At 38.9% G+C, this 13152-nt stretch overlaps 1 protein-coding gene across 1 annotated transcript in view; it reads right to left on the bottom strand.

Moving 5' to 3' along the window:
• OPLAH (5-oxoprolinase, ATP-hydrolysing) overlaps window positions 1–13152 on the bottom strand; it is a 1902532-nt gene that overhangs the window by 94065 nt on the left and 1795315 nt on the right. The window contains exon 25 of the mRNA XM_044067415.1: window positions 3810–3970. Coding sequence (XP_043923350.1) covers window positions 3810–3970 — 161 coding nt within the window. The remainder of the gene's footprint in view (window positions 1–3809; window positions 3971–13152) is intronic.

The raw sequence follows: 13152 nt of genomic DNA, 5'->3' as shown, positions 1-13152 counted from the left end.
TCTAAAAGTATTACTAAGGCTTTTCCAAAATCCTGGGGTTCTTCCTGCCTGGAACCTAGTCTAAATTTAAGTTTTTAATTCCAACTTACTTAACTATTTATGTATTTATTTACTAACTTTGTTGACTGAGTGGGTAGACTTATCCTCAGACTCCTTCAGCTATGACTCTGGCTAGAGCAGCAGCTACATATTTCAACATACAGCTACCATTCTGTAACACAATGCAACACAGAGAGTATAACAAGAAATGCTACCAGAAATGCAATATGTGTAACAGAATGTAGAAGTAGTTACATTTCACTGTTGCTGTACAATGTATAGAGTACAAAAATGACAAAAAACAAGAAAAAAATTGAATAATAGGAAAAGTAATAGTCTGCCACCTTTAGCTATCATTAGCAGTTCTCATACATACACATTCGTTCATGACTTAGTGTCAAAGCAGTGACACTTGTACTCTGTGTTGTGAGACTGAAGTAGCTGTTTTTTGAATGTACTTAATTCCTTTTGTTTTCAGATTTTTGGGGTAGATAGTTCTATGCTGGGGGTGCTCTTCTGCTCACTGCTTTTGCGAACTGTGGTCTAGTCATGCATTATCTGTGGATAACTGTAAGGAGTAGCTGATTTGTCTTAAAATGTAGTTTATGTGCTGGGGTGAGCAGTAGAAGCAGCTGTTTGTCAGTGAATCAGTTAAGTAGGAAAGTTGCCCTGGCATTTACTGGTAGCCACCTAGCTTTTCTAGGAGTGACAGTGATCACATAGACTCCCAACCCACTGATACATCCTGCCTCTTTCATGTCAACATTACTCCCTCCGCCCACACTTCCTTTACATAATATCTTACAAAATGCACCCTTTTACTTTAAAGTGAGTACCAGTACACAGTAATTAGTAAGTATGCACCTTGAAGATATTCACTATAAATGGCAAACATCAGCCTATTACTTACATGCTAGGGTGCTTTACACCGATACAAATTACTTTTTCAAATTTCTAGCTCACATTAGCAACCTAAGTATTTCTACAGGCATCCTTCCCAAGGCTTCAAACATTCACTTATCATCCCATTACCTAAAGTCCCTCATCCCAGGGGTCCAAACAACTTAATGTCTATAGAAAACACCTACCCAATGGCAAAAGTATTTGAGAAAATAAGCTGTGAACAAAGACTGGAATATATTCAAAAGTGCTATCTACTCTCAGACAGATAAAGCAGCCTCCAACCTAAATATTTCACTCAGACTATTTTTGCTCTCATGTCTGATATTTACTCATTTATGGAGATAGTCTGCTAAAGCAGTCTGTTGCTAAACAAACTTGCTGACTTGTAACAACCTGGTTTAAGAACTATCTCCCTGACAGAATATTTTGCATTACTGGGCAAAATCATTACTCATTTTAGTTCTCTAAGCATTAGCATATCTCATAGCTCTGTGTTACCTCTCCTGCTTTTCTCACTATATATATAAGCACCCTTCTCTGGGACTTGCCATTCCAAATATAACACTTTACATGCAGATGACACAGTTAGAAATCCGTCACTCAAATAACTGCCTCTCTGCAAAGTGTTTTTTCAAACCTCTGGATGTGACTTTTTTTAATTTTTTATTTATTTTATTTTATTTTACATTTGTTAACCGGGAAAGTCCGACTTGGAACAAAGCCAACTTTCAGCAGCGGCCCGGGGAGAAAAGCTCCATTTGCATGTCTTTGTCTTTGAGAAACTAAGCTGTGAACAAAGACTGGTATGCATGCAGTCTTTGACTTGCCCCCAACCAACTTATTATTAACAGTTCCAAATCCTATGTCATGGCATCTAAGACACTAGCCAACATTACTACATCAGTTACTTATGATCCCTTAGGTAATTCAATCTCTTTCACCTGGCAACAAAACTATCTACGTGTTATTTTACATAACTCTGTTTCCTTCCATAATCAAATCCACTCTACCATATCTAAACGTTCACTTCAACTTAAGGTGGTTAATAAGTTATACCACCTACTTACACCTAATATTCTATCACCAGGTTGAAATATGCATTACATATAGTTGCTCCAACTTCCGGCCACAATACTTCAGTACTACAAGCAGCCAAAACTAGAATTCTCAAATTTATTCACCTATCAAACATAACCAATAATCAGTCATCTACCATTAACAAGGCAAAGTGTCTCTCCTTCTCTACTACAGCATGCTACCTGTTCAATACCCCTTCTCATTACATTCTCACTCTGTTATCAAGTTGACCAGGCCTTGTTTTACCTTAGCTACCTGTGAAAGGTCATATCTAAACCTAGTTCCTGCCTTTTGGAAGAATCGTCCTGTTCAAATCACTGAATTAAAGATGTTTCAGTATTTAAAAAAAGAGTTAAAGGTAAACCAGATGAATTACAATAAATGCACATGCTTTTGAGATGGTGGATAACAATACTTCTAATTTCTTAGTATATTCTACTGTACTCTCTAATAATGTTTGACTTGACTTGATTTAAACTCACCATGTTGCTAACTGTAAAATTCAGGTCTTGTTATTTTATGTGAATATTTGCTGTTCAGTGTGCTGTTTAAGTATATGCAAAGTTGAATGTTTACTCATTTTGTACTTATAACGCTTTTGTATTGTGAGGCCTAATGGCCTGGTTAGTGGCTGAAAAGGGTTTTGTACCAGTCCAACATTCCAGTTAACAATCTATAAATAAATAAATTAATTAATTAATGCACACTGTTTACTGAGAGAGGCTGTGGCTCCATAGCAACTGTGAAAAGGAAAGATAATGTGAGCATCAAAAAATTAATGAATGAATGAATTAACTAATTAAGGACGCTTATAAATTATCATGGATACTACTTTAAAAACAGCACTTAATACGATCCATATTAAAACAAGTGTCACATTTCCAAATTATAATGGTTGGTGTTGTTATTGAAAAAAGATGAAAGATGTAGTCCTGAAGTGTTGTGTACTGTATATTTCTTCTGACTAGAAATTGCTAGCAACTGATTCAATGTGGAAAATAAGACAATGAATGCAAACATTTTCTGTATTTAATATTTTGTTTCTAAAACCGTGTCTTCTTTTCCATTTGGTAAGCAAAATTGATGCATTTTCCTTTCATATTCCCCTTACATGTACTCAGGGTCACAAGCACTGCACATTAACATGGGAATTACTAGCACAAAAACACATGTATCTTCTTGCAGAGTAAAACATTTCACATCTAAGCAGAGAACACGCTAAATTCAATGCTAACATGCACACACAAATATATATATATATATATATATATATATATATATATATATATATATGCATATCTGTGTTCACAACAAGTGTGTGTATGTGTATATATCAGTATATATTTGTCGACTATTCACATCAACATCAAAAATACTGATGTAACGACATCTAAACACAAAACATCAACATGCATTGTGCATGGTTCAAAGATTACACTAGAACAGACTAACCCAATAAGTGCTTTTTGTGTGGGGTAGGGGGCCAAGAGAAAGGGAATATTCACCTACTCAGGGATTAACAAATTTCGTGCACATGTTGAACATTTCTGTTAACCACTGTGCACATTCTACAGAAGTAATACAACCACACAACCACACACACACACACACACACACACACACACACACACACACACACACACACACACACACACACACACACACACACACACACACACACAGTTTTGTGTACCACTTTGTTTCAGTCAAAAGATTATTACAGAATGGTGCTGGTGATGCAAGAACCAGCTACATGCACATAAAAGGTAGAAGGCACTTGTAATAATTACCATACAGTCCATATGGGCGGAAGGCTCTACGTTCACTCAGTACAGATAAGACTACATTGTCTCTGAAGAGTAGCTGACGAATTACACCATCTCCACCACAGAAATTACCTGTACCCCCAGTACCCTTGTTTATCTGAAACTGCTGCAGGATAACTGGGTACCTGAGAGAGAGACAGAGAGAAAAAAATGCTCTATTAATACATTTTTTTTTAAATCTGAGAGTAAAACCAAATCAGATAGTTATGCTTTTGTGCATTTGACTTCTCATTCTCACAGGCACCACAAGAATGTTCACCAGATACTAGCTCCACTAATTAACTTTACTTCTGTCTTTTCATACTTTCTGCTAACTATCAAGGCAAGCAGGATCAGTTTCAGATTGCCAGGCTTATTGCAAAGATGGACCACTTTGATGAAAGTGAAAGGCAGTAATGTAAGTAAAGCCTATACTGCACTGACTTCTAAATAGTGTTGTCATTTATTTGCCTTCCAGTGAAGGGACGCTAGTTTAAACTGTTGTCTCTTGCTATGTAACTGCATGCCAAAGCACATCACAGAGGACTACCAGGGTGTGTCCAGGTGCAATGAAATCAGATGGAATAAGGTAATGCATATGCCTAAGTAAATGCCCAGTAGATGCATATGCCTAAGTAAATGCCCAATAGAGAAAAGTGTTATGACATGGGCACAAACTGAACTTCTGACTAATGCTGCATACCACCTTGCTTCTAATTCTTCTAAATCTCTCTCTCTCCTATCTATGGTGGTGGCAGTGGTGGGGATGCACTGAAGCCATTTACAGGCCTCCATGTATATTCGTTGTCTCAAGCTCATCCCTAAGCATCCCATTACCACACCACTGCTCTGGGATCAAATGGGCCATTCTAGTAATGCCTCAGATGACTTTTCATTTAAAGAAAACTAGAAAGTTACTGACTTGATTTGCCTGGACGTTTGCTAACAAAGATATGACCCATGTTTTGTCATAGGTTGCCAGGCCAAACCTCCTCATTGGTAAACATATATTACCTGACTAAGCATTCACCAAAATAACTGAGAAATTGGCCATCATTTTGCTATCTTCCTTTTCCATCAATGGTCAATATTCCTTCCTAGTATGTATCACTAGTGAAAAGGTTAAACCTGTGTTTGACACAATCAGTTTTACTACCTTTATATTTAAAAGCAGCAGTCACAAATCACTTCCACTTGGATCCGTCTATAGCTGACTGGTCTTATGTCACCATGCAGTCTAATACTGACAGTGATCTTCAGCACCTATGAAGTACTGTTTTCCATCTGTGACAAAATGATTTTTTTTCTATCTCCTTCCTCACTTTTGATATTAGAAAGATAAAAATATTTAGATAAGGGAAGTTTGGGAACAGACTACTTCCTCTTGGCCTTCCACTCCTCCTCACAGACTGAGTGGCAGGTAGAGACAGGATCTGGAGGGAGGGGAAAACTGGGAAGATCTTGAGTGGGGTCAAATCATCAGTTAGGTATCCATGGCCAGGACAAGGACAGATTAGGGAACGGCCAATCAGTGGGGTATAAGACAAGAGGCGTAACTGCATTCCGTCTGTTTTTTTTTCACTCAACCTGGTGAAATAAGCTGTCAGCTTTTTTATCCACAAGCAGTTGGGTCAGACCAATTTAGCAGCTGAGAATCCAGTGCATCTGACTGGATTGGTGGAGGTAAGGCCTAGGTGGCTTGTATGGTGTGAATATTTTACAGTAATGGAAATCAGTGACTTAACTATCAGAGATGTACATGTGGAATTTCAACTTGTTTTGCAGTGGTAACTGGTTAGGAAGATTTCTTGAATGTGAAGCATAGCCAATATTAAGAGTGTATGTATAGGTCTGAATTAAGAGTTGTGAAGCTGTCACAGAATCGAGGGGTGATGAAATGTGTTTAAAGGGGAGAAAGGCAAGAGACACCAAAAAGAGTTTTCAATTTGTATTAGTAAGCCATGGGCTGATGGTGATGTATAAAAGGCTAACTTCATGAGTATATAAAAAACATTTTGGTGCTTTTGGGAGATAAACTGCACATTTACAGTTTTGCAGCAAGTCTGTGTAATGGCAACACAATTACTATAAAATGTGATGTAATCCTGTAGAACACAACATGTGGTCACGAAGTGTACTTTTGGATTTACTGTTAAGCTTTTAAGGTTATGATATTTAGCTGTAAAAAAATATTAGCTGCTTCTAGCTTGCACATTAATTTAACTTTCACCTGGCTTAGTCTTAGGCTTTGGTTTTAACTTTTTGGCTCTTTTTCTGTCATTTAATTTACTTATTTATTGTGGTTACTCACACTTTAAAGAAGTTATGCATCTTAAGTTTTAATTAAAGCAAGGTGCTGCAAGGCCTAGAGCATGCAAGCTAAGCCTCAGCACAATGCTGGGGGAGGACACAGCACAGGGTTATGGCCATCATATACAAGGAAGCCTGAGGCTGTTAGCTGAGGTAATCATCTTGATTTTTATTTATAAAAAATGGTTGGTTGAACTGTGGTCTGGTGGAAAACCAAAAAAATAACTAGCTAACTAAATAACCCAGGCAACATGTGTTTGATTACTGGCTTAGCCATCTGAGGGGCAGGCAAGGGAGGATGGGTGCATGTCCACCCTGGGAAGGGAAGGGACATGCGCAGACACACCCCACAGCTGAGTCCCAGAAGAATCACGGGATGAACAGGAGGTATTGCCTGTAAGGAATATGGGGTATTGCCCAAGTCTCCACAGAGGGGGGAAGATATACTACATGCCCATTGTATGTTCTTTCAGCACGGTTTGTATGTGTGTGTACTAGTGGGAGGGGGGCTTTACAGCATACAAAAAATCCCTTTTGGTAGCATATACAATGAGGTTCTGAGGTGCCTCATACTCCTCACCGGGTTCCTATTACCAGATCGAAAGACCGTAATCGCGAATATGAAAAGAGCGACACGTATTGTGCGAAATACGGAAACGCCAAACATCCAAAAACAGTAAAAATTTAAATGTCAAAGTGTAATGGTTGGACCGTCTGCGGTACAGCTCCGTAAGGTAAGCGTGCGATAGATAGGACTTTAGGGTTAGGATGTGGGTTAAGGTAAGTGAATAGATAGGTAATGTATGTAAGATTTAGTGTAGTGTTAGAAGTAGGGCTTTATTTAACTGTATGTATGTGCATTATTATTTTTTTTTTTGGGTGTATGTCTGTAGGGGAAGTGTGCGGTAGTTAGGGTTAGGGAGGGGTTAAGGATAGTGCATAGATAGCTGTGTATGTGGGATTTAGTGTAGTGTTGGAAGTAGGGTTTTGTTAAATGTATGTGTGTGTATTATTTATTTTTTTGGGTGTATGTCTGTGGGGACATGTGCGGTAGTTATGGACCTTAGGATTAGGGAGGGGTTAAGGATAGTGCATAGTTAGTTGTGTATGTGGGGTGGGGTTTAGTGTATGGTTAGTAGTAGGGTTTTAGTGCTTTACTTAAGGTTAGAAGTAGGGTTGGTTAGTGTATGTATGTGGTTTATTTATTTTGTTTTGGTAGGTAGTATGTAGCGGGTGGTGAGGTTGGCTGACTATGACAGTTCGTTATTTTATTTATCACTGTTTAGTGTGTTCGGGATTTTCGCGTTTCGCATTACAGGTGTCCACGTTTAGGTATTCGTGTCAAGGGTTTGTTGATTAGCTAATGTAGACCCCTCCTCACCAGCCCTGAATACAGAGAAACTCTGGAGAAGGTAGTTGGATTTGCCAGATACAGAAAATGAGGAGGCACACTTGGCAGAGAGCAGTGTCAACTGATGGTTAGCTACAAGGAGGGGGGGGGGAAAAAAAATATATATATATATATATATATATATATATATATATATATATATATATATATATATATATATATATCCATAAGCTGATTCTCATCTAGCATGCAATATATTTTAACTGCTGTTTGGATCAGTGGGATGTTTTACTTTATCTCTGTAGCAACTTTAACTGGCATGTTTTTTACATGTTATTATGATTTACTAACAGTGGAAACCTATTCTTCTTCTTTACTGGCAGCATGCCTCATTTTAACAATGGTCAGATATAAGCTGCAGAGCAGGACAAAGAGTAAATAAGTTGGGGTTAAATATATAAAAATTACTGTTGAAAACCAAATGAGCCAAACCACGAAGCACTCCACAAACTTCAGAAACACCAAATTCACAGTACATAGATCTGTAAATGTTGAACCAGGCAGCAAAGTCGAGGCAGCAAATAATCCAAAAATGAGTTTTATTAAAGCGCTTTTCGTTTGCTACTATTTGGGGTTAAATATATGCTTAGTGCTTAACATCTTACTGGTAGCTAGTTTAAATGCCATTGACCCAGTATGCTTGTTTTAAGCCTAGCCAATTATCCTATTAGTTCAAATTACATTACCAATTTACAAGGTCTACATTTCTATGATATCCATAGGACAGTGATTAGTTCTGGGGGAGAGAATCAGTACTATGGCTATATTGTAGGAAACAGCATTTAGGTGCTGCCTCTATCTTTAAGTAGGACAAGGGGGCAGTTCACATCCACAAATCCAGGTTACACTTAAAGAGGGAAGGGGTGAACTTTGCTTTACATGGATGCCACTGAGAGATGTACCTGTCTCTCCAAACCAATCTGTTTAAGTTGCAAAATAGATTTACGTTTAAGTCCCTGGATCAGTATTTCTACCACCATTTGACTTATGGCCATGCAGTACATCCATATGTACTGGGTCAGAGAATGCCTTATAAGCCAGACACAAGACCCCTTTCAGCAGTCTGTAAGATACCAAATACAGTGACAGTTCTCTTTGTAAGGAACTGTGGGACAGCAGGTTATGGTTCTCATTCCTGTCAGACACAATAAGCTGCAGGCAGCTTGGGAGGGACCCTTCAAAGTTGTAAGGAAGGTCAGTGATGTTAACTACATGGTAAAACTGCTAGGCAGGAGGCAGGGGCACAAACTGTACCATGTTAAAATGATGAATCCTTACCATGACAGGGAGGTCCTTGTGCTAAGCATTTGCAGTAGGTGGCAGGAGAAGTCTGAGGGGGGATCTTTGGCTATATAAAGCCAGCCAGCAAAATGCCAAGTTACTAAGGTAGAGCCTATGTTTGTAGGCACATGACATGAGGGTGTAGCACTGTAGCTGGGGCAGCAATGCCAATGCAGATAGGTTCTCAAGACAGGGCATGGGTTAATGTATTTCTAGACAGGCTCATTCCTCTAAAAGCAACATTTCTCTAGGGCAGTTGAAAAACTAGCTTGAGTCTTCAAAGAGGGGAGAGATATGACAATGTGAGTTATTGCCAGCTAAGCCAGGAGAAGTAGGGCAGTGGATGTGTAACATATGCTAGCATGGCTAGCTTGAACTTTGTAAATGTCATTTGTATATCAGACTGGTTTGTTCAGATGCTCATGTTGAAAAATGTATTTGTAAAGATGCTTGTGTTAAAAATGTACCAAAAGTGGGTCCTGACTGTATTGTAACTGAATTAAATATATATGTTAACAGTGGATACTGGAAGAGAAGTAGTTAAGCTCAGCTACAGCTATCTTTGAAAATAGCTTGAAATTAAATTACCTGGTAGGCCATAAAGACTGTATCTTACAGGTCTGACTGCAGTCACAGACAAACTGTCTGGGGAAACAAGCACTAGGAAGCCTTCTGTATTGTCTTTACCACTGAACTTGTTGCTAGTCTGGAAGGGTAGAAGTTTGAAATTGTTTTATGTCTTCCAGAAGCTGCAACTGATCTGAGCAAAACTGTGTGTGTGTGTGTGTGTGTGTGTGTGTGTGTGTGTGTGTGTGTGTGTGTGTATTATTGACACATACGTGCTAAATCATAGCAGTTTCTAGCAATGGGGGTAGCATAGGAACCAGAAGTCAGATGACCAGATGTATGTGATGTGATTCTGTAATCTAGGACAAAAATTATGTTTAATATTAGATGAGACTGAAGTCTCATTATAGTCTGTTTTTGGAACCTGATAAAGCAGTATCCCTCACCTACTTCATCTTGCCCTGTTCTGTTAAGTGACCAGGGAATAGCAATTCTTTAGATCAGGCAGGAAAATATAGTGAGATTAGTTATGTACTGTTTTTCTGTATCTATGTGAATCAATTTGTCTGTGTTATTTTAATATTTCTTGTGGTTGACACTCCAGTGTTTATTGTAAATAGTTATTTAGTATTTTCATGTTCTTTTATTATTTATTATTAAATATATTTAAACTTTTCATTGTGGCTGGTCCTTTAGAGAATATCTTAAACTTTGAGAGGACTTGTATCTATTTGGTGGCATTGTGGCCACTCCTGAAAACCTTACCTCATTAGCCAAACACCATAATTTGTATTAATATTAATTTCACTCAGTGTAATTGGGTACCCTTGTAAGAGCCTTAGAGTAGCTGGCTTTGGAGTGTCTGGTGGCAGTAACTACCTTATAGTCTGGGCAGAAAGGGGCATAGCTAGTAAATCTGTGTCAGCCTTTCCCAAGTATGTGTGTGTGTGTGTTTCGGCTCCTGGGAACAGGGATACAAAGCACTGGTTTCACAGAGAGGGTGCTGGAGGACTTGGCTTGGACACGTGTCTGAGGACTCAACTCTACAGCTGTGCCAGTGGGGAGTCTTTTGGGACTCTGGAGGCAGACAGACACACATATAGAGAAATCCAGACCCCAGAATGAGTGTGTTCCCTGTGTACTCTTAAGGGAAATTTTACTTGATGCAGAGATCTGCATCTGGAAATACTGGGGTGTATCCATTTTTGTTCCAAGTGAACATTCCTCTCCAGGTAAGTGGTGAGGATTCAGGCTCCTTATTTACTAGCCCAGAGTGGGGCATCAAGGGAACCTCTGTAGGTATCTGAGTTGATGCATATGCCTGGCAGGATACATGCCAAAGGGCACATTATACTCAATGACTGGCCTGATGAAAGCAGAGTAAAGGGGAACAATGATATCCCTGGGCCTGGAAGTTATTCCCTTCCATAAAAACTGCTCAGTATAGAAGGACTTTCTTACCACTGTTGACAAGTTGGTCAAATGATAGGTCACTGCCCACATATGATCCTACATCCCAAACTATCGGGTAGACTCTTAGAGGTGTATTTTCAATGTGGCAATTTCCCAAGGTAGTGGATTTCTCAAATGATGCAATAATACACTTCATAACATTTAGATTAAGTCCACAGCTCTAGCACCAGTTGATGTTTAGAACAAGTCTTCTTGCAGAACTACTAAGTCATTTGAAGATTCAACTCTAATAACTTACAGTCATCCTCAGACTTTGTCAGCCAGCAACCCTTAGTATTTGCCTTTACTTCATAGAAGGAGATGCCAGACATGAGAGGTCCCCGTACTGAGCCCTGTGGGACTCCACTGGTGTCTGGTCTTTTCATGGAGGTAGTTTTCCCTATCTTAACATCCTGAATTCTATCTATGAGCCAGATGGTAAACCAATTCCTAGTTGAGTAATCTCCTACACTATGCCTGAGAGGGGTACTGTGTCAAAAGCCTTTGGCCAGGTCTAGGTAGGCAGTGTGCACTGCCTTGCTTTTGTCCACTGCTTTGTTGACCCTTTTGAAGAAGTCTACTAGGATGAGTAATCAATACCTATCATTGACAAACTGGGATGGGTCCAGTGTTTGGATGTTCTCCTATGTCCTTACTGATTAAATCTATGATAATTTTTATTTATTTTTTATTTTATTTTTCATTTGTTGACCGGGATAGTCCAAATGGATACATGTCCATTTTCAGCGGAGGCCCAGGGAGAAAATCTCCAAGGTACAGACAGAAGAAACATTACATAATACATGATAAACACAGTTTACAGACTCTGTTCAGACAAGCAAGTTATACAATCTTTCAAAATTAAGATTTCATAAGGTAAAAGACGTAAAAATACGATGCATCAGAGTTGCAAATTAACAATATAAGCACACAATCATAGGGAGAGAGCTAGTCAGGCTTGGTTCAAGGACATAGCCAGTATAATTTAACTGTCTGAGACTTTTCTTGAATTGACTTAGGGTGGGTTCTAGAGTAATGTCAGCAGGAAGTGAGTTCCATGTTTTACCAACAGAGTTGGCAAACAGAGAGTCACCGGCTGAATTGTTGGTTTTAACAGTTTGAACTAGGAGTCTATTAGAAGAGTGGAGTGGTGTGAGGTCACTGTAAGGATTGATAATGTTTTTAAGTGCTGGTGTATTTTCAGGTTGGTTAAGTACTTTATATGTCACTATAAGCTGGTTGCACTGAATTAGGCTGGGCAGTTCTAGCCACCCAAGATAAGTTAGGTTATTACAGTGGTGTGTCCTGTAGGGCATGCCAGTGGCAAATCTGGCAATGTGATTATAGCAGCTAGAGAGTTTATTAAGTTCAGTTTTGCTTATGCTGGTAAGTAAAGGGGAAGCATAAAGAGTCAAAAGTAGAAGAGAGCGTGCAATGGCAGTTCTAGCATGTGAGGTTAGGAAAGGTTTAATCTTATATAGTGAGCCAAGTTTTTTATTGATGGTTTTGATAGTTTGATTGATGTGCATATCAAATTTAAGGTTGTCTACAATAACACCTAGGAGTTTCATATAGGTGTCTGGGGGGATTATGGTGCCATTATTAGATTTTATGGAAAAGAATAATGCAGAGGACCTATGAGTAGGGTAGAAAAGTAGCATCTTAGTTTTGTTGGGGTTTAAGATCAGATGATGATCAGAAAGCCAATTTTTAAATATGTTAAAAGTATTCTGGGATATAATGTCCGCAGATCTGACTGGGAGGTAGCAGAACAAATCAAACTGGAGTCATCCGCATATTGAATGCAGTTTGCATCTGGGATGATGGTATAGAGGTCATTAATAAAAATGGAAAATAGAAGAGGTCCTAGTATAGAACCCTGGGGGAATTCCAGTATGTTAGGTAGGAGGCTGGATAGTTTGTTCTGCCATAGGACGGCCTGTTGTCTACCACTCAAATAGGATTGGAACCATTGGAGGGCTTGACTATCTAATTAAATTGATTTCAGTGTGTGGCTTAGTAGGTGGTGGTTAACCATATCAAAAGCCTTAGAGAGATCTAAAAAGAGGGCTGATGATAATTTGTTATTGTTTTGGTTATGGTTTCTGGCATTAGAGAAGGCTAGGAGGGCTGAGGAGGTGCTATGATAAGGCCTGAAGACATGCTTACAGTTAGCCAAGAGACTGTTCTGGATCAGATATTGCAGCAGTTGTCTATGGATGCACTTTTTCCATAATTTTAGCCAGTGGTGACAATATAACTATAGGTCTGAAATTTAACAGTTCAGTGGACCTGCCACCTTTATTG

This window comes from Protopterus annectens, chromosome 3.part1 (genome assembly GCF_019279795.1).
Source record: "Protopterus annectens isolate FY-2018-M chromosome 3.part1, PAN1.0, whole genome shotgun sequence".
In the NCBI taxonomy this organism is placed as follows: domain Eukaryota; kingdom Metazoa; phylum Chordata; order Ceratodontiformes; family Protopteridae; genus Protopterus; species Protopterus annectens.
Note: the sequence above shows the minus strand (reverse complement) of the source record. Positions and strands in the feature narration are given on the sequence as shown.